Source organism: Gopherus evgoodei, chromosome 1 (assembly GCF_007399415.2).
Source record: "Gopherus evgoodei ecotype Sinaloan lineage chromosome 1, rGopEvg1_v1.p, whole genome shotgun sequence".
Classification (NCBI taxonomy): domain Eukaryota; kingdom Metazoa; phylum Chordata; order Testudines; family Testudinidae; genus Gopherus; species Gopherus evgoodei.
This window is the reverse complement of record NC_044322.1, coordinates 284,299,025-284,321,594: the sequence shown is the minus strand read 5'-3', so window position 1 is coordinate 284,321,594 and position 22,570 is coordinate 284,299,025. Positions and strand designations below refer to the sequence as shown.

Here is a 22,570-nt window from a genome sequence, read left to right as displayed (position 1 = left end):
GCATTTCACATTATTGTTTGTCTCTTTCATTAATTTAATTACTGATTAAAAACCTGTCAAATGAATGAGCTTTGAAAATAATATTCATTGCGCTTTCTGTAGCAATGACTTGTTCATTTGTCATAGACACTACCGCAAGTAGTCAAACGACAGTGCTGGCCACTGTCGAAGCTTAGATGAGGCTACCAATTGGCAAACGGGGTAGGCACATGTAAGCAGAAGGAGTTTTGCTCAAGTTGATGGGATTGCCATCCAGTCTGATGTCTTCTAGAGCTCTACGGGCATAAGTAACATCTTTCATTTTGCAGAAAGTGTCTTCATGCATCTCCTGAATGTTGTTGTTCTAAAAATAAAAGCAAAAGTATCCATAAAGACAAAAGTATATGTTTGACAATAATTGTCTTTGAAAACCAATTTATTGACACATTTTCTGTGTTGTAAAAAGAAAGTAACATAAGCACAAAGTACCAGGTTGTCTCCCAGACCGAGCGCCTCTGCACTGCTCACAGTGCAAAAGAGAGATTCTGGCTGCAGATAGCCAACTGACAATTCTCCCGGCTAGGGGGAGCTCTCAACTCACATAAAACTGCAACCTGAAACAACCCCTCACACTCTCAGGAAAAGGCCAAGAAGATAAGGTGGAGCAAGGTGGGAAGGTGAGAGACCAGAGCAATTCCAGCTGGAAAATCATGCCCAGAGGTCAACCGAAAGAATCATGGAACTATAACCAGCCCCTTGACATCCTCAGACCTCTCAACTTGCCAAGGCACAGATCTGGAATACAATGTTTGTCACAGGCCCTAAATAAAGGCCTTACACACCCACAATTCAAGCAGGAAGCTTAAAATGCTGTGGGATTCATTCATTTAGTGCAACTAACTCTTCCTGTAACCCCAGCTTTGTGATTCTTTTTCTGAGGTAAACAATTTTCACCAATAAAAATGATAGGACACCAAATTTGTGTGGGACATAGGTAATTTTAGAACTAAAATGACATGTCACAAAATGAGGAGCATCTAACCACTATAGAGAGCCCCTCCCACACTTCTGTGCCAGCCAGATATTGGTGCAGGAAAGAATGCAGCTTGTTGTCTGTCTGTACAGTTGTTCAGCATGTAATGGTTTATATTCCCCCAGTTTAGCAATGTGCAACCAATACAATGGATTAACATTGTTAGAATACATTTATTCTATACAGGTCTTTATAAAATAAATAGTGGAGATATCCTACCTCCTAGAACTGGGAGGGACCTTGCAAGGTCATTGAGTCTAGCTTCCTGCCTTCACTAACAGGACCAACTACTGATTTTTGCCCTAGATCCCTAAATGGCCCCCTCAGGGACTGAACTCATAACCTTGGATTTAGCAGGCCAATGCTCAAACACTGAGCTATCCCTCCCTACCCCCAATTTTATTTTTTAAAAAGTATGAATCAAAGTATGAATATGCAATGGGGTATTCACCACACACCAGTCCAGAAGGGATTCATGATGCTGAGGAGAGGCCAATTTATCTGATAGCCTGCACCTGGGGAAGAGCCAGGCCTTGAAGAACTGATTGCAGATGGAGCCCAGCTGGGGAGGAACAGTACGGGCTGGTATAAAGCTAGTAAGTTGACAGCAGAAAAGGGATGAAGGGTGGGGAGTCTGAGGGTATGGATTTCAGTAGTCTGTAGCTTCTCTCTGAAAGGAAGGAGATTGAGCTGGTACACCCAAAGAGTGGGGAGCCAGAAGCTATAGAAAGGAAATCTAGGGAAAGACCCAACAGCCTGAGAGAAAGCAGACTACAGTTGCCAGGTATAGGGTCCCTGGGCTAGAACCTGGAATAGTGGGTGGACCTAGGTTCCCTTACCAGCCACAGGAGAAGTGGCACAGACCAGGCAGCAGAATTCAGACTGCCTAGGATGGTTGTCAAGTGGGACTTTCCTACCCTGGATGGGGAGGGCTATAGTGACCTGGCTGGAGGGCTAAGAATGAAGACAGAGCACCCTAAGTCAGAGTGTAAGAAAGAGTGGTGGCAGGGATGCAGCAAGCAGTACAATGGGGTGTTGGACCTGTAAAAAGCTAATCCTCATAGCATCCAAGAGAAGGTACCACCTAGTGGTGAGTAAAGCACCCCATGACAAATGATAAAATGGTTTTGCTAGACTTATGTTCTTATGTTCCGAATTGTGGGCCAGCTCCTGCATTGGGGTGAATAAAAATGGCTCCATTGCCTACACTAAATTATATCAGTGGAGAATCTGGCCCATTATGTTTGAATATATATACATTTCACAGATAAGTTTTAATGATACATATCCAGATGGACTACTGTTTGGACAGGGCCGACTCCAGGCCCCAGCACACCAAGCGCGTGCTTGGAGTGGCATACCATGGGGGGCGCTCTGCCGGTCGGAGGGTCCACTGGTCCCGTGGCTTTGGTGGAGCCATGGGACCAGTGGACCCTCGGCAGGCATGCCTGAGGGAGGTCCACCGGAGCCGTGGGACTGGTGAGTGGCAGAGCGCCCCCCCGCGGCATGCCCTAGTGCTTGGAGCGGTGAAATGTCTAGAGAAGCCCCTGTGTTTGGATTATTCAAATTTAATTTTGTCACCTGACTCTGAAATGAGTAGAAACAGTGAATTTCATGTAATTAATACCCCAATTAACCTAAAGTTTCAGATGTCCCATGATCCATTTTGGATAATAAGAGTTTACCTGAAGCTTAAAAAAAACAAACCACTAAGCACCAATATTGGTTTGCCCTCCCAGTTATATCTGTTGTTCTGTTTTGCTCTTAAAAAATCAATTGTTTTTGTAATCTACCTGAAGATGAAGAGCTTGGAGGCTTTCAGGGAGTGGGAGTGGGATGTGATCCAGGTTATTGTCAGTGATGTAAAGATGATGCAGATCAACCATATCCTGGAAGAGAAGGAAGGGGAGTGTTTCCCAAAAAATTAGAATTTTGTAACATCTCCAAGAAGGAGACAGTAAGTTTTACATCCACCTTTGCAATGAGAAACTGAACTCGCCAATTCCTCTGAAATCAACATGACTCTCTGTTTACAAAAATTTCAGTGAAATATAGATAAGAACATACATTGCCAAGATCAGTTACTAACAGAGATCAGCTGTCTTGCTAAAGCAACTGAGAATGGCAAATAAATATTTAAGTGAAGTCTTCACCTCAGCATTGTGTCAAAATGAACATACTATCCTTCCTAGCTTCTGCAGAAAGCCCTTCCTCTGGGCCTGTTTTTTTTCTTAGAGGAGTCATCAGGTTATTGTTTGGCAGGAATCAATTTTGTTCAAGCAAAATGTATCTAAATAATCTTTACCCCCCACCCCCAAAAGTAAGATGGACTCCTGCAACAGATCAACAGTGGCAAGTCTGGGATAAGCAGTATCTTCTAATTACATCAAGGTACAGACTATCTGGACTCCTGAGTTCTCATCCCTTATGATCATCTTGGGGATGTCAATAAACCACTCTGTCTCAATTCACCCATCTATAAAACAGGCATAAGACTATCTACCTATTTCACTGGTTGTGAATTCATTAACATTTGCCAAGGTCTTTGAGACTCTAGGATGACAGGTATGTATGTATGGAATAGCGGGGCAGATTTTCTCCCATGTCTGAGACCCACTTGAATGTATGAGTGAGAGGCCATCAGGGAGCTGGGGGCTGGGTTGTGCATTCCCCATCTCACACTAGGTGTTAAGCTGAGAGGAAGTAGTTGGTGCAGGAGCTGATTCTGCAAACTTTGTTATGCTGTCTGAGAGCCATTTTCCCGTGAAAGAATTTATAGCTGATCAAGTACAGCTAGAATCTATCTCCTTTGGGACAACTAGACAGTGTATGAGTCAGATCAGACATGAGAATCTGGCCCACTATTTTCATTATTTAGATATATTAAAATCGAGGACTGGATTGTGATTTAGTGATGTGCCTGGAGTAAGGAGCAGCGCATGATAGTTTTGCTACCAGGAGGAAGGGTGTCACTCAGGAAGTTGCAGTCTACATGCTGTTCCAGAGAAGGAGTTAACATATATGCCCCGAAGTGTGCGTTCTACAAAATGCCAGTATAGCTACACTGCTGAGCAAATTGGACAGAGAGCCAAGGCTCTGCGCACCTACAAAGGTGGACATAGCACCTCTGTGCTCTGGAAAGGCCACAATTTCCCCCAGAGAGGAGGAGAGATTTTTCTGTCAATCCCAAACTCACTTTAAATGCTTCTTCCTTTATTCCTTTGCGGCCAAGCCTGTTGTTACTAACATCAATGAATGTCAGGGAAGGCGGTAACTCGGGGAGCTGCCTTATCTTGTTATCGCGGAGCACTAACTCCTGAAGCTGGGGTAGCTCCCTGAAGGCATCTTCATCGATCTCGGATATAAAATTTGATGTCAGATCAATCCTCTTTAAATTGTCTGGCAGAAAAAATTAATAAAATATTTAGAGCACTCCAGAACTTATTTCTGATTGTCTTAAAACCTAAAAATGCGGGGGGGGGAAGCAAATGCATTTTAATTACAGATGAATATTCGCTGATATGGTATTTAGTTTTACATGTGTACTTGTATGGCAGAGCATTGATTACTTTTCCCAGAGGTCTTTAATAATGCGGTAATACCAATTTGAGGCTTGAAGAACTTTTCCTCTCCTGAAAGGGGCCAGCTTCCATTAATAATGAGTGCAAATGCACTTTATGGGAGCTTCAAGAGCAGAACATAATTTTAGGAAGTCCAGTAAGCTCCTTTAGTTGGGGGGGGTGGGGCTGTGTCTTGCATTGAGAGCAAAATTATACAATTGGAAAAAAATATTTTGAGAGATTCTGAGGAGAGCTGGTAAAAAAAATAAGTATCTTATGAAATTGAATAAAAAAGACTCCTTTTGTTCAAAATTTTTCATAATTGAAAAATTTCAGAATGAAATGTTGTCAAATTCTCTAAATTTCCTGAAATTTTTTAAATTTTTCAGAGCAAAATACTTTTCATACTGGAAAAAGGAAAGGAGGAAGGTTAAAAAAGTAAGTGTTTCCATCCAAATATTTTCATTACCCAGTTCCTCCTTTTTTCTACCTTTTTCCAGTAGAAAAGAGTAAAAAGTGATAATGGGTTTTGATTTTTGTTTTTTCTACCAAAATGAAGCAATTTTTCATAAACAAAACCAAAATATATTTCTTCATTTGGTTAAAGTACTTTCCATTAAAAGGGGAGAGGGGGTCCATAAAAAAAAATTCCGTAGATTGTTTGTGAGCCTAGTAGTGTCCCTGGATATTGTAAACATGTTTGAGATGAGCAGTCTTACTTGATAAGAATACATTTGTATTACTTTGTCAAATAGGGCATTTTCAATTGAATATAAATAATTTTTAAGTACACTACTTTAATGGTTCAGTACTGGTGTTTTACTTTGCAACCAAAGTCAGTCAGGACAAGATTTTCAATATTGGGTGGCTAAAGTTGGGTTCCCAGAAACTGGCTTGATTTCAAAAGTTTTCAGTACCCAATATTTTGGTTTTGTTTAAGAAAAATTGCTTCATTTTGGTAGAAAAAAACAAATCAAAACCCATTATCACTTTTTGCTCTTTTCTACTGGAAAAAGGTAGAAAAAAGGGCTCTGAGCTTGTATGAAAACCAGGCCCCTTTAAGGCCTCATAAGTTTCTTACCTAAAAGAGGGAGGGACTCAAAATCACTAGTTGATTTTTGACAATTTAGGCCTCAAGGAGCCTAACTTAGCACGTTTTTGAAAATCTTAGCCTCAATATTTTCTTTTCCATAAGGGTTTCCTATTCATACCAGAGCAAACCAATAAATATCTTTAAATGAAGAAACTTCTTTAAGCTTTTACGTAGATTCCTTTCCTTTCTTACTCTTGCTAATTACTGGATATACTGCCTAAATGATAATTGCTTTCTTTAAAGAAAACTAACCACTGTACTTTAAATTCACTATGAGTTTTTTCCCCTTTAACATTGATTATCTATGCACTTGCTAGCATTTCTAAACAGTCAATTATTTGTATTGTATTATTTGCACTAATTCTAGGATTGAATTTTAGTGAATCTAAGTCAAGCTACTAAAGGGTTATACCTCAATACAGGAAATCACTTTACAGATGCTAAACTTTTAGCATGTGTCCCACTGATATCAATGATTTGACATAAGATTATATAAGACAGTTTACCACTTAAAATGGCATGAAGCAAAAAAGGAAAAAAGAAAGGGAAGCCAGCTGTATCAGAACTGTCATCCATACTTTGATTAGCAAAATCATTTTTGTTGATCTTTTTGATTCTGTTATAGCGAGAGTAGAAATGGGTGGTTTTCTTGGGCAGTGGAGGAACGGCATCGAGTTCATGATCATCACAGTAGACTGTGGTCCCCAGACATGTACACAGAAGGCAAGTCGGAAGACCTGTGAAAAAAATAAAGGAAAGCAATTATGTGAAGAAAAATGTGCATGTGCAGTGAGAATATTAAGATTGGGTCAGTTTTATAAAAGCTATATTAAGAGTTCGGTATTATCAAGAAAATAACAGTGCTTAATTTGTGCCAGGGCCTCCCAGGGCTGAGGACTGGCACCTCTAGGATTGGCAGTTCATAGCCCTGGCACCGTTGGGCTTGCTGCATCGGTTATGAAAGTAAAAACATTGCTTGAGCTCTGGCACCTCTTTCATTACAGAATAAACACTGGAAAATAGCACATTGTGCAATAAGTGTAGAACATATTATGTTCCAGATATTCTTTCCAAACTTGAAGGTTTTTAATGTTGTATACTTTAGCCTGTTTGACTTATTGATGCTGGTGATAGAAATTAAAGGAACTGTAGCTGTTAACATATGTGTTTCTCAGAATATAAAATGAATCAAATAATCCTACAGTAGCTGACATTTTTATTTTGTGCTTCTAAAAATATATATGTATACATGGGATCCTATTCAAAAAGAGTGAGATTCCTCCGTGGTGCGAAGGTTGATGGGAAAGCCTCTATGGCACTTAAGCCTCACACAAGGGATGTGCCGGGGCATGAGGAGGTGGCCCCTGTGCAGGCGGGTCCCTGAGCACATCTACACACAGAGCAAAGGATCGTCCCAACTGGCTCATTGGTGAGTGGGTCAGCTGAGAAGGTGATGAAAGGGGCAGGCCAGGACCATGCCATGGGAACTATTTTTTTTATGCAGATCCAGTGGCTTCAACATCCTGGAAGACCAGTGCAAATGGGGAGTGGCTGCTCCTCCAAACCACAGGCTGGGAGAGCAGTCACAAGAATGGAGGGATCCATCTCTATCCACTCTCACTGCTCTCTACCTGCAAAGAGACCACAATTCACAAAATGAAGTAATGGACAATAAAACCAAGTGTGTATGCAAGGCCAGTGCAACCATTTAGGTGACCTAGGCAGTCACCTAGAGTGCTGGCATTTGGGTGGTGTCATTTTCTTTGGCAGTGACCGCGGCAGCTGGTTCTTCGGTTGCCCCAGTCGCCATCGGAATTTAAGCAGAGGGAGTTGGGCAGAGGAGCGCGGGGAGGGCCACCTGCAGCAAGTAAGGGGGGGGGCAGCACGCAGGGGAACTCCCGCCCAAGCTCACCCTTGCCCCACCTCCTCCGCGAGCACACCGTGGCTGCTTCGCTTCTCCTGCCTCCCAGGCTTGCAGCACCAATCAGCTTAGGGGGGTACCTCAGGGCGGGGGGGAGCTGCTGTAGGGGTGGGGGTCCCTCAGGGTGGGGGCACGGGGGAGGAGGGTGCAAGGTGGAAGTTTCGCCTAGGGCGCAAAACATCCTTGCACCAGCCCTGTGTGTGTGTGTGAGGGGAGGTGGTTTGGTCCTTTATTTATTGAGATTAATGCCTCTAGAAGGGAGAATAAAAGATGCTAGCTTTCCTTAGGCAAACTGGTCAGCTGCTGCCATCTCTAAACTTCCTTGTTTGGGAAGAGCAACAAAGAGGGTTTTGGTGAAGCTGTTCTGATGCCAGCTGGAGTCTTCTGATTTCCCTGTCTCTGTTCAGTCTGGCTTTCTGCTAGTGGCAAAAGAATCATACTGCATTCATTGATAGGAGTGGCTTCCTCTCTCTCAGGAAAGACAGTTAAATATCCATGTTGATTCTTTTAGCTTTGGCAGCAGCCTTCAGTGCCATTGGCTATCGGTTACACCCTGCTGGGATAGATGGAATCTCCTTCCTCTTTGATTTCTCAGATGGTTGGGCTGGAGGAATCAATTGCTTATCCCCTTTGAGAATTCTCTTATGTAAAGTTCTGTTCTGTCACCTCCTCCTATTCAGCGTGTTTGGAAGACTGCAGGGGATGCTTGTGGCTTTCTATTAGCAGCAATATGTGGATGATACCCAGCCCTTTTTTTTTTATTGGACCCAAATGGTACGGCCTCTCTGCTTTCCAAGGGTCTGGCTGTAAGCAAGGCATGGATGAGATTAGCTGATTAAAAGTCAGTCCAGATAAAATGGAGGTGATGCTTATAGGTAAAGGGGAAGCATGTAGATGGTATGCCAAAGATGAGGGGTGTGTGTGTGTGTCTCACTATATATTGGTGGTCCTGGATCCCTTAGGGCTTCTTGATTTCCAGCTTATAGTAGTGATCAAAATGCCTTTTTCATCTATATTTTAATTGTAAGATGGTGGACATTAATCCTCTGAGTACTTTGTCACAGTTACATGTCTCTGACCTCCAGATTAAATTATGACAGTGTGTTTGATATGAGGCTAAGCTCTAACACCATTTGACACCTGCAGCTAGCACAGAATAAGGCTGTTTTGATTCACGTCCTAGCTATAGGGTGTATATTATGTCCATCTCCAAAGATCTCACTGGTTTCTCATTTGTTTTGAGGAGCAATTCAAGGTATTGACATTGATCTAGAAACTGCTGCATGGTTTGGAAGCTCACTCCCTCTCTTTCTAGGTGTTGTCATGACAGTTGAAATCATTTGGAGCCATTTGGCTCAGTCCTTAGATTCATACTCTGATATACCGGGGACACTCAACTCTGCTATACTCCCCCAGTCCCCTTCCCTGTCATGGGTACAACATTACTGATTACAATAACAAAGTGGAAAATCGGGCCCAAGCATTCTTGTCAATCTGTTTACCTTCAACTCATGGTGCAAGGCTTGTTGTGCCTCTTCTTAGGGCTACACTGTGGCTGTAAGTCACAAGTGTTCCGTAGGGGGCAGTACAGAGCTGCACAGGCTTCTGCACGCTCAGGAGCAATACTGGGGAGATTGTCCTTCATGTAGGCATGAGCTCCCCTGAGGCTGCAGAGCAGGTGAAAAATGCTCCCCTTGGTACTCCAGACCTTATCTGTGGCTTGGTGTGATACTCTGATACTCCCTCCCTCTTACACCTGCTCTCCCAAGAGTGCAAGAGTGCAGGAACTGCTGTTGTGAGGAGTAGCTACCTATATGCTCCCCCTTTACCATAAGCAGCCATGCAAGGGGTGATAGCTACTTGCCCACCACTGTATGATGATGCTAGTCCCACTCACTAGGCTTGGCCTTAGGCTTTTGCATAAAAGGAGTTAAAGTACAGAATCTAATAAGGTGTATAGTATCAGAGGGGTAACCATGTTAGTCTGGATCTGTAAAAGCAGCAGACTCCTGTGGCATGCATCCGACGAAGTGGGTATTCACCCACGAAAGCTCATGCTCCAATACGTCTGTTAGTCTATAAGGTGCCAGAGGACTCTTTGCTGCTAATAAGGTGTAGTTTGGGATGGGGGGTGGGAGTGTCTGTCTATATTGACATTTGTTCACATGCTAGGTTTTGTTGTTATCTTTACTATATATGTCCCAGAGATAGTAGGTTCCCTTTTGTGTGTGTGTGTAGAACTAACATAATTATATGGGGAAACTGAACCTTGAATACTTACACATCCCAGACATCCCTTGGTCCTGTGGCATTCCCAGAAGAGCAGAAGGTTTAAAACTTCAGTGGAATGGATCAAGTTCCTTTGATTGTCAGATTTCTATGAATGGTCACAACGGATACAATCCCTATTGTGTGCAAATTTCATTCTTCATATAATTTTGATTACAAAGATTAGGTACGTGAACTGGAATTCATCCTCTCACTTATCTGTATGGGTTGCCGCTGGACAATCCTCTAGGTGTCTTTAATGGCTAATTCCTTCCTTGGATTGCAAAGTCTTATTTAACAGTGGCTCGACATGATATGGCCAGTCAAAACTTAGTGCTCCAAAGTTCAATGTAATGGAACCCATTGAACATGAACTTAATACACAGTAATATGAAACATCTAAGTTACTGATAGATTCCTCTGGTGGTTAAAACTGTGATAAGAACAGCAGTCACAACAACTGCAATCCACTTTCATAAGAGTTTCATATGAGAAATAGAATTGATTTGACATTTCCTTCTTAAGCTTATGAGATTATAGTCACATTGAACTCCTCAGATGCTATGCTACCCTAAAGATGCAAATGTGGTGGCTTTGAAACTTATTACAGTTACTTGTTTAGTTCCGTAAACAGTATCGTTTGGATGATTATTGAGGAAATGAGTTTTTTAGAGGCTTATGGAGACAGGATATCAATTTCCTTCCTTTTGTTTTTTAATTAACATTTCTGATCCAGAAGCTTGACATCAGGAAAGATTTCTCATCCCTTGAGCTAAAACTGCTTGAAAGATGTGCATTTGCAAAGAAAACATTTAGCTGCCCCAGGAGGAACATGAAAATCGAAACTCAAGCCAATTCACCTCATTCATAAAAGGTTCCTACTAAAAGGTGTGGGATATGGAAGGCTAGAGTGGGTCCTTTTCCCAATATTTCCTCCACAGAGCCACACTATGGAAATCGTGCTTGGCCAGGTGGCCTTCAAACCATTTTGAGTAGTGAATATTAGTGGGCATGTGTAAATCCCTGAAACCTAACATTTCACTGATTGAAGGTATAAATATTCCTGCTCCACCTAATCTGTTTCTCACCTGTTTTGGCCATGGAACCAACTAAGTATTTTGTGCTGGATAGTTTTGTTTGTCAAATTTATTTGGTCAGTGTGGCAGGGCAGGGGTAAAACCCCTTAAAGCCCTGTCAAAATGCTGGCTACAGCCTGCTGTCTGGCCAGTAGGCCAGGGGTAGAGATGCAGGGAGCCCAGCTGCAAGCCTTAATGAGGGCTGGCTCAGATGGACATGCTGGGCAAGTAGTGACAGCTGGGCTGAGGCAGGAGAAGGTTGTAAAAGCCCTGGGCAAACATTAGTGGGGAGGCTAGCCTGGGAGGAGAAAGGAGGGCAGTATCTCTGTCTCCTTGCCAATAAGGACACCTCAAGGGCCTGGAGACCCTAGGGAGGATCTGTGGGGCACTAACTGTTGGGGGATCTGGGCACTACACAAGCACTGTAAATAAAGACACTGGGGTGATTAAACAAAAGAGGGTGTGGACAATCTTTATTAAACAAGCCTAAACACAGGGTGCAGGCACAAGTGGGAGAGCCTGTGCTCACCTGTGACTGTCAGTTTTACTAAACAGTTCAGTTAGCAATGTGGTTAGTGAAAGTTAGTGGAACTTACCATTTCGAAAGTACTTATTGGATTGGCTTTTAGGTTTTTTTGTTGTTGTCTGTTTTGGCTTGACCCCTCTTGGCCAAGTAGGATAATAAGGCTTGTTTCTGTAAAAAGGTCAATCACTGAAGACCATGATAATTGCTAGCAGCCCCTAGCTGAGGGCATACTAGGTTCGCTACCTGCTCTCTTCAGGCAAGCAGAGAGAGGAGCCACAGGCTAAAATCTTTCCTTATTCTAGAACCTTTGTCTGCAGTGATCAGGGATCCAGGAGAAATATCTTAAAGGTAAACTACACTCCAGCCTGCCCTCTTGCCTTCTCTCCCACTGGGTGATTTGACCTAGCTTCAAACCTCCTTGAATCAGTTCTAGTGAATCTGGTCCTAAGTAAGCTTAGAGTAAAGTTGTTTGGAAAAAAAAACTGACAATTTCTTTTCTGGCAAAAAATGCCATTTTGTGAAAACAACTTTCTTGAAAAAGTTTATTTCAACTAAAATGGTTTCTCGGGTCTAGAATATAGAGATGGCCACAGACTTTAGAATGGCTGTAGTGTGGTTATCAGGGCACTCACGTAAGCAGTTGAAGACCCAGATTCCAGTCCCCGTTTCAAATGACATTGCTGGTGAGTGCTGTTATCACTGGGCTACAGAGTCAGTCTGTCTCTCTACTCCAATGGCTATTTATACATAGTGGAACAGCTTCAACAGGAGAAATTGAGAGGGAGAGAGAGACTGCCTCTATAGCCTCCAACTCACCTGGCCTGTAGGAGACCCACCTTCAAGTCTCTGAACTGCCTCATTCAGAGTATCAACCTGAGCCTTGATCTCACACATCCCAGGTGAGTACCCTTATCATTAGTGTGTTGGCTATTCTGGGGTGGGGCTCATTTTTTTTGTGTGAAAAAATATCAAAAGGGTTTTGATTTCATTCCTCATTGGAGTCAAAACAAATATTAAAGCCTTTAAACTTTTCATGAAATGGAGTTGTTTCCCAACCAGGCTTAGTTCAGAGTCTTAGATAGCCACCTTAGACAGGACTTTGCAGCTAAAACAGGGACAGACTTTTGCCTCTTCTCCCTCCTTGGGGACTACTACTTTTCCTGGACTGGTGTGGATTTAGGAGGCAAGGGACTCTCAAGTGGATTCAGGAAGAGAAGATGGAGTTCCTGGGTCTCTCAGCCTTTCTGTTAGTTGGCAGAGCAGCTCCAACACCTGACATAAGAACAGGTGTTCCAGCCAGGTGTTCCCTATCGACATTTTCAAAAGGAAGATCTTTCTGCTAGATCTTCCTTAGTCCCTGGTGAAGTATGACAGATTCATATATATAATATAAGGAAGTTTTGCATAACAACTCTTTTGAAAGATTTGAAAATCTAAAATGGAGAAAATTGCACTGGATATTTCAGAATTGTCCAGAGAACCTCCCACCCCATCTTGTTTTGAATCAGTACAGATTCTTTATCCTGGCAGAGTCCAACTGGTGGCATTTAAAAAAATTGGGTCTGGGAGTGATTCCATTCCATTCACTAAGCACACACATTTGGAAATAGGAACTCCTCTCTTTTGTCCCCCTAGGCACTCAGATATCATGTTGATGAGCAGGGTACAAAATAGAATCTGCAGGCTCTTCCCTGGCTGCGTCTCTATCACTGCATAACACTGAGACCTGTCATGGTAGCCACCAAAATGGGTGAACTCCCAACTTCCATGTATTTGAGACTATAGCAAATACTGATCTTTGGTGTAGTGGTCTTTTGTGGTTTGGTGGGCTTGAAGTTCCTTATAAACTTTTAAAGGAATTTCCCTTGGGACTTATCAAAGATTCCAGTCTAACTAGCAATAGTCAAAGACACAGGAAATGCCCTTATTTCCATTTTGCAAGTTAAGAATGGAAACTTGTCTTTTTCCAGAGTTACCACAATGTTTTAATCAATATTTTTAATGGAAAGGCTTACTGAAATTGTTAGAAATCATCAAACAGATGTTCCAAAATGATATTGAACTTAATATTGATAAAAATTTCAATTGTCACAATTTCATAAAAAATGGAAAATGTTGATGATTTTCTTTTTCATGAAAAGTTTTATTTTTGAACACTTCACTTCTGTTGAGGAATTTTTTTTTGTGGGGAAAAGTTAACTAGTTTTATAGATGACAACTCATCCCAAATTAGGTAAATGCTTAATAAAAAGCAAACTCACCACCAGACTCAGTGCATCATGGAAAGCAACCCAATGCAATGGTATGGCTTTTTTTTCCACTAACCATCATGTGTTTGGGGCCCAAGAGCTCCTGACCCCTGTGGTGAAGAACCATCAATTAGTTTTGGTGTTGATGCTTCTTCTTCAGCTTCTTTTGGCAGTGGTGGTGGGGAATGAATCTTTCTAGTTACAGAAGGTAACACGGTTCCAATCTCTATCTGGGGAGAAACACAGTTATATTAAGGAGGTACATTACATGTTTGTATTTGCTGGCTGGTGGTGTTCTAACAATGCTTCATTGATCAGATTCTACCACTAGAGGCCAGACATGCTCTGACACTCAATGGTACATCTGCGTTTTATACTGCAGCTACCAGATGACTTTGACTTGGTCTGCAACTGCAGAGCTTAAAACTGAAACACATTTATTCACTTTGCACCTCAGGTATTTTCTTTGTTAGGGAAAATATTATAAGCATTCTGCATTAATGAGAACTTCTATTAACCAAGTTCTTTTCTCACGCTTATTCAAAGATAGCATTAACAAACCAATTTTGTGATACAGCCAGTGATGTTCTGTCTGACAAATGAAAAGTTACTAAGACGCTCCAAAAAAAAAATGCCAATCATCTGAATTTAGAATGGCAAAATCTGCCAGAATAAATCCACAAAACATACCAGCACATGTATATAACATTTGAACTGTAATATCTTTAAAAGAACCATCTTAAAACTGGAAAGGGAGTCAGAATAACTTAGTCTCAGTGTTTGTCAACCTTTTTTCACTGTCTGAATGATTGACAGCACTGTGTCGCTTTATTCGTTAGCAATTGCAGAGGATACAAAAAGGAAGGGTTGAAGATAAAAAGCATTTAAATAAGCATGAAGATCTACACTCAAGAAAATCCTATAAACTTTGGTAAACCCTGCCATGGCACTAGAAAACATGTTTTCCTTCCCTGAGTCCCACCACCTAATAAGTTGGAAGAACCAATTATTGTTACTATATTGACTATAAAGCTGCATTCTGTCAATGTTGTTCCAAAACTACTTTAGGGAAAAATAAATGTGACCAGCTTCTAGCAAGGGTGCTAGAAAAAATTGTATCGTGGGGATGTTGAAGTCTATTGAACCAAACAGTAAACACTGTACATAATGGAAACCACTTCAAGCCAAGGGGTGAGGGAGCACCCCTGGTTCAGCACCTATGGATTCTAGTGTCACATCTGCTGCTATCACAGAACAAATTAGTGTCGGCAAGTGAGTATAGGAGAAGCCTACCATTGCAAACAGGCATTGTGGTCTGAAGGAACGAATGCAGGATTGGGAATCAATTGGTCACATTCTACTTTGGATTCTGCCACCACTGACTCACTGTATGGTCTTTGACAAGTCTTTTCACCTCTCTGCCTCCATTTCCCCATATGTAAAACGGGAATAACAATGCTTATCTACCTGAAATGCCCCTCTGAGGGTGGGTGAATATTAGTATTTTCATTTGATAAGGAACAAGTAGTTAGTGTTTGTCTAGTGCTTAGAACATTTAAGGTGCTAGATAACTGCCAAGTATTTATAAAATTCAAGCCCAGCTCCCACTGAAGTAAGTGCCTTAGAAAGGACTACTTCAGGGGTTGGCAACTTTTCAGAAGCGGTGTGCTGAGTCTTCATTTATTCACTCTGATTTAAGGTTTCGTGTGTCCGTAATACATTTTAAGAAGGTCTCTTTCTATAAGTCTATAAGATATAACTAAACTATTGTATTTAAAGTAAATAAGGTCTTTAAAATGTTTAAGAAACTTCATTTAAAATTAAATTAAAATGCAGAGCCCCCCCCAGATTGGTGACCAGGAGCCAGGCAGTGAGAGTGCCACTGAAAATCAGCTTGCGTGCTGCCTTTGGCAAGCGTATCATAGGCTACCTACCCCTGGACTACTTGTTTGAGCCTTGTGTTTGTACAGTGAAAATAAGCCCCAAGGACTTGGACTAGAACTAGTTCTTCCTATACACTGTTCAATACATTGGCATATATAGCTTCTTAGTGTCTGGACTGAATTGAAATGCCTCATTTGTTGCCCTAGTTCCATAAAGTTACTTTGTGTAGGTATTTAAGGAATATCTTTTTTTGAGGGGTGGAGAGGGGAGTGAGGGACAATCAGGAAAATTAGCTCAAAAGAGTAAAGTCCTCTCCACAAGGCCTGACACCATTTCAGTATTGTGTTTAAAGAATGCTTTATAGAATGGAATACAGCTGCCTGTCCTTGCATCAGCCCAGAAAATGGAACAGACATCACATGCTGGTGTGCTGGCCATAGTGGACTCTCTAGTTAAACCACTTTTATTTATTTTTTTTCAAACTAGAGAAGCTGAACTGAAGAATAATCCAGATTCAGAATTCTGAAGTGTTATGAAAATTAGAAACCAAACCACAGGCATCTGTGTGCTGTATACAATTATTATTGGGCAGCCTGCATCTAGTCCTAGAGCTTTCTTCTCCTAGTAAATGGTTTATTTTGCAATTTGGATGGGTGCTGTCAAGATTTGCATACTTATCCTGCCTTTACAAGTGTGCAGATAGATTCTCTCCTGCAAGTGCAGGGTTATATAGTTCACACTGAATCCCCTGTGCCCATATGTGGGCAGTGCTGGAGAGGGGCATTCATACCACAATAACTGGCTGGGGGGAAAAGCAGATTTACAAACTAGTTGGGGGTTTACACAACTTGCACCAGGTGACATGGGAGAGGAGCTGAATCCCCACATCTCACAGGTGATTTGGCACTGTTCCTTCCTGGGCCAAGCCCATCCATTCTTGTCTCCTTGGCTCCAGTTGAGTGTGGGTTGCTGGATGGCCTGAACTACTGTGCATAAATCCTAGCTACTTGCATTTAAAAGAGGAGGAAGGAATTTTACTGCTAATATTTTTTTTTTTAAATCAGGCCTTTCATGAAGGACAAATAAGAAAAAACACACATGGCACTTGGTCTATGTCCTAAACATGAACAAAACTCTGCATATGCCCCCATAAAAGTACTTAGCTAAATTATACCATCAGTATATTTGTTTTGGAAAGACAGATTCTAGTATTGTCCAGGAATACAAAACACACTTCTTATAATCTCCTTAAATATTGTACTGTAATTTTGTATTGGTGCTTATAATGTTAAGAACCATGATGCTGAATGGAAGAGATCCTGGCAACCATTTACATTATACTCATTGAACAGAAATAGTTTGTTTTAAACTTGGGGGTGATTACAGGTCCCAATACTGTGAGGTGCCGAGTAGAGCTAAAAGGAGGAAATGTTATCCCTTCCCCGCCTCCCCAAAAAATCTGGGAAAATCAAGATTTAAAAAAAAATCTATCCTAAACTGGGACAAAAGTCAATCTTGAAAACTTCCATGAATCAACAAACTGAAAAGAGAACTATTTCCAGTCAACTGAAACATTTTGTTTTGATGATTTTGAAACTGTTTTGCCTTTTTTTCAATGTTAAGTAAAAAATGTCAAAACTGTTTCCTGAAAATCAACAATATTTAATGGGAAAATAGCCAAACCATGCCTGACCAGCTCTAGTGATGAGTTCCATTGAAGACAGTGAACAGTGAGGCAGTTTAGAAGTTCATAGGTGTTCAATACCACACAGAATCAAGCCCTATGTTTTTATCTCGTCTTAATGACTGTGTATGGAAAGCAGCAATATTTGTTTTGACTGAAACAATTCACAGATACTATCATTTCAATGTAATTAAAAGGAAAGCGGGTGGTGCTGGAATTAGGAAGCATTAATGTTTCTAAATGTGTAAGAGAAAATGGCAAATGGAGTAAGGTTAAAACTAAACTTCAAAAGACAGCAAATGAGTGCTTGCCAAATTGAGGTAATAGGAAATAAGGATGCACCTTATCAGTGTATCTACCAAAAACATACTGTTCCAATCTGTGGGGCTGAGAGTGAAACAGCTTTAACAGGAATAGCGGGGGTACAAATCAAAAGAAGACCAAGAACACAGGAAATAGGGACAGATGTTCTCTGAATGGAGAAAGCCTAGAGGGAGAGATGCATTCCAAACATATTGACCCCTGTACGGGTGTTGTGCAAAAGTGTTTGCACATGTCTGTCCACAGAAGTCAACTTCCTTTGTTTTGTGGACATCTGTAAAGTTTCACTTTTTGTAAGTGCAGATTTGGAAAAGTTTTAACCCATCCAAAATGTTTCCAAACTCAGTAATGGCTTTGTGCACATTTTTTATTCAAAAAAGATATAAAAATTGTACTGCAAAGAAAATTCTGGGGAAGAAAGCTATTGAGGTTCAGAGATAGTAATTGACAGATGTCCAATAACTTCTTGTAAATGTGGTCTGTTATATGATAGGGATCAGGTCATAAAGAGAGGTTTCCTACCAACATTCCTGTCTACCACACCATCATTATACTCTCTAATCCATATTTTTAGGCACATCATTGTAACAGTGTTTACAATATGTAGTCTTTCTACTTACATATTCTGAGGATCTCAAAGCACTTCATTAGTATGAATTAAGTCCCACAGAACCCCTCTGTAAATAAATATTATCCCTGGTTTTCCAGTTGGGAAACTGAAGAAAATTGAGTGAAATCTTACCCTCATAAAGGGCAATGACAAAATTCCAATTGACTTCAGTTGGGCCAGAATTTCACCCTAGGTGACTTGTCCAAGGTCACAGACAATATTTGGCAGAGCCAGGAAGTAAATCTTGCTATTCCAGCTTCCACTTCTGTACCCTAAGCATAAGATCATCATTTCTCCTATTGTGTTCCTGTGTAATATTACAGGTATTTTAAATTTAGTGCTTATAAAAGATACATGACTGAAACAGTATTTCTTTCAAATAGAGCAGTGATAGCTTGGACAGTGGGAGCTTCCCTATACTTGTCCTGCCAATGAGTTCAAACACTGATCTGGAGAGGCTATTGCAAACAGTTGTTGAGACATTCTTAAAGTTGATTTAATTCTTAGCACCTCTGCTGAAGTTGTCATGGAAAATGCCAGTTTAAATGGTGGTTTTTATGTCGACACTTCTCCACTAGAAAATGGACAGAAACCATTTATATGTATTACAAACAAGTCACAAACTATGGACACTTCTTGGCCACTACATAGGGGTTGGATTTGAACCAGTGACCTAGAGGTAAAAGTCTGTTTCTTATTATCGAGCTTCTGAGTCCTGCAAGCCTCCATCTTTTACATATTTGATAGATCACGCAAAATTTTAACAAGAGAAAGATGTTTCCTAGACTGTCAAATGGCCCTTTGTCTTTCAGATGTTTGTTTATTTTTGGCAGGATTTGCCTTATTAGATATTTCAGGCAAAAACATTTCTAGATGATTTAGTAGGTTTTTTCTCTGTAAAAGTCTTCACTTTCTTAAAATAAGAAAGGAATTGCAGGGGGCCAAATTTTGTGGGTTTTTTGTTTTTTCGATAGGAATTTGTTTTTCTTTGTTAAATATTTTGATTCTTTAAATCATTACAAATCTCCTGTGCCTTGCATAACATACCACAACATAAGCAAACTGTGTAAATATATCCCCTTATGCACACAGAGAGCAAACATTAAGATTGCACACTTATACCCTCAAAGGTAAGGAAAGGACAAACTTAAAGTTGCACATATAACCTTAACTCTGTTCCTTTGTGCATGCACATTATGACAGAATATTTATAGACTCATAGACTTTAGGGTCAGAAGGGACCAATGTGATCATCTAGTCTGACCTCCTGCACAAAGCAGGTCACAGAACCCTACCCATGTACTTCTATAACAAACCCCTAACCTATGTCTGAGTTACTGAAGTCTTCAAATTGTGGTTTGAAGACCTCAAGCTGCAGAGAATCCACCAGCAAGTGACCCATGCCCCACGCTGCAGAGGAAGGCAAAAAACCTCCAGGGCCTCTGCCAATCTGCCCTGGAGGAAATTCCTTCCCGACCCCAAATATGGCGATCGGCTAAACCCTGAGCATGTGGGCAAGACTCACCAGCCAGCACTCAGGAAAGAATTCTCTGCAGTAAGTCAGATCCCATCCCATCCCACATCCCATCACCGACCACTGGGCATACTTATCTGCTGGTAATCAAAGATCAATTGCCAAAATTAAGCTATCCCATCATACCATCCCTTCCATAAACTTATCAAGTTTAGTCTTAAAGCCAGATATGTCTTTTGCCCCCACTACTCCCCTTGGAAGGCTGTTCCAGAACTTCACTCCTCTAATGGTTAGAAACCTTCATCTAATTTCAAGTCTAAACTCCTAGTGTCCAGTTTATATCCATTCGTTCTTGTGTCTACATTGGTACCAAGCTTAAATAATTCCTCTCCCTCCCTAATATTAATCCCTCTGATATATTTATAAAGAACAAGCATATCCCCCCTCAGCCTTCTTTTGGCTAGACTAAACAAGCCAAGCTCTTTGAGTCTTCTTTCATATGACAAGTTTTCCATTCCTCAGATCATCCTAGTAGCCTGTCTCTGAACCTGTTCCAGTTTGAATTCATCCTTCTTAAACATGGGAGACCAGAACTGCACCCAGTATTCCAGGTGAGGTCTCACCAGTGCCTTATATAATGGTACTAACACCTCCTTATCTTTGCTGGAAATACCTTGCCTGATGCATCCTAAAACCGCATTAGCTTTTTTAAAGGCCATATCACATTGGCGGCTCATAGTCTTCCTGTGATCAACCAATACTCCAAGGTCCTTCTCCTCCTCTGTTGCTTCCAACTGATGTGTCCCCAATGTATATCTAAAATTCTTATTATTAATCCCTAAGTGCATGACCTTGCACTTTTCACTATTAAATTTCATCCTATTACTATTACTCCAGTTTACAAGGTCATCCAGATCTTCCTGTATGATATCCCGGTCCTCCTCCATGTTAGCAATACCCCCCAGCTTCGTGTCATCCGCAAACTTTATTAGCACATTCCTGCTTTTTGTACCAAGATCAGTAATAAAAAGGTTAAATAAGATTGGTCCCAAAACAGATCCTTGAGGAACTCCACTAGTAACCTCCTTCCAGCCTGACAGTTCACCCTTCAGTACAACCCGTTGTAGTCTCTCCTTTAACCAGTTCCTTATCCACCTTTCAATTTTCATATTGATCCCCATCTTTTTCAATTTGACTAATAATTCCTCATGTGGAACCATGTCAAATGCCTTACTGAAATCGAGGTAAATTATGTCTACTGCATTTCCTTTGTCTAAATAATCTATCACCTTCTCAAAGAAGGAGATCAGGTTGGTTTGGCACGATCTACCTTTAGTAAAACCCTGTTGTAATTTGTCCCAATTACCATTGGCCCCAATGTCCTTAACTACTTTCTCCTTCAAAATTTTTTCCAAGACCTTACATACTACAGATGTCAAACTAATAGGCCTATAGTTACTCGGATCACCTTTTCTTCCCTTTCTTAAAGCTAGGAACTATGTTAGCAATTCTCCAGTCATATGGTACAACCCCTGAGTTTACTGATTCATTAAAAATTCTCACTAAAGGGCTTGCAATTTCATACGCCAGTTCCTTTAATATTCTCGGATGAAGATTGTCTGGGCCCTCCGATTTTGTCCCATTAAGCTGTTCAAGTTTGGCTTCTACCTCAGATGTGGTAATATCCACCTCCATATCCTCATTCCTGTTTGTCATCCTTCCATTATCCCTAAGCTCCTCATTAGCCTTATTAAAGACTGAGGCAAAGTACTTATTTAGATATTGGGCCATGCCTAGGTTATCCTTAACCTCCTTTCCCTCCTCAGTGTTTAGCAGTTCCACTTCTTCTTTCTTCGTTTTCTTCTTATTTATATGGCTATAGAATCTTTTACTATTGGTTTTAATTCCCTTTGCAAGGTCCAACTCTACTTGGCTTTTAGCCTTTCTCACTTTATCCCTACATGTTCTGACCTCACTAAGGTAGCTTTCCTTGCCAATCCCACCCTTCTTCCACTCCTTGTAGGCTTTCTGCTTTTTCTTAATCACCTCTCTGAGATGCTTGCTCATCCAGCTTGGTCTACAACTCCTGCTTGTGGTTTTTTCCCCTTTCTTGGGATGCAGGCTTCCGATAGTTTCTGCAGCTGTGACTGAAAGTAACTCCAGGCCTCCTCCGCATTTAGATCCACAAGTTCTTCAGTCCAATCCACTTCTCTAACTAATTTCCTTAATTCTTTAAAGTTAGCCCTTGAAGTCAAAAACCCTAGTCCCAGATCTTTTTGTTTATCCTTTCATCTAGTTTGAACTGAATTAGCTCATGATCACTCGAACCCAGGTTGTCCCCCTACAACCATTTCTTCTATGAGGTCCTCACTATTCACGAAAACCAAATCTAAAATGGCATCCCCTCTTGTTGGTTCTTCAACTACTTGGTGAAGAAATCCATCTGCTATCACATCCAGAAAAATCTGAACCCTATTATTCTTGCTAGCACTTATCTTCCAGTCCATATCTGGGAAGTTAAAGTTTCCCATGATCACACATTTCTTCTCATTAGTGTTTACTTCATTAAAAACATTAAAGAGGTCTCCATCCATATCCAAATCAGATCCCGGCAGTCTGTAGCACACCCCAAGCACTATCTCAGGGGATGCTCTAGTAGCTTTCTTTCCCAGTGTGATTTTTGCCCAGACAGACTCTGTCTTGTCCATTCCATCACTTCTTATTTCTTTACAGTTAACCTCCTCATTAATGTATAATGCTACTCCATCACCTTTGCCTTTATTTCTGTCTTTTCTAAACAGCGCATAGCCTTCAATACCTGTACTCCAGTCATGACTACTATTCCACCATGTTTCTGTTATCCCTATAATATCCGATTTCACTTCCTGCACC

The 22,570-nt window shown here is 41.1% G+C and overlaps 1 protein-coding gene across 1 annotated transcript in view; it reads right to left on the bottom strand.

The window, feature by feature from the left end:
• Positions 1 to 172: 172 nt before the first annotated feature.
• The window catches only part of EPYC (epiphycan), a 44,564-nt gene continuing 22,166 nt past the window's right edge, over positions 173 to 22,570 (bottom strand). The window contains exons 2-6 of the mRNA XM_030553953.1: positions 13,782 to 13,935; positions 6,244 to 6,402; positions 4,209 to 4,411; positions 2,806 to 2,901; positions 173 to 343 (exon numbers count right to left, since the gene is read on the bottom strand). Of these exons, the coding sequence (XP_030409813.1) occupies positions 173 to 343; positions 2,806 to 2,901; positions 4,209 to 4,411; positions 6,244 to 6,402; positions 13,782 to 13,935 (783 nt within the window). The remainder of the gene's footprint in view (positions 344 to 2,805; positions 2,902 to 4,208; positions 4,412 to 6,243; positions 6,403 to 13,781; positions 13,936 to 22,570) is intronic.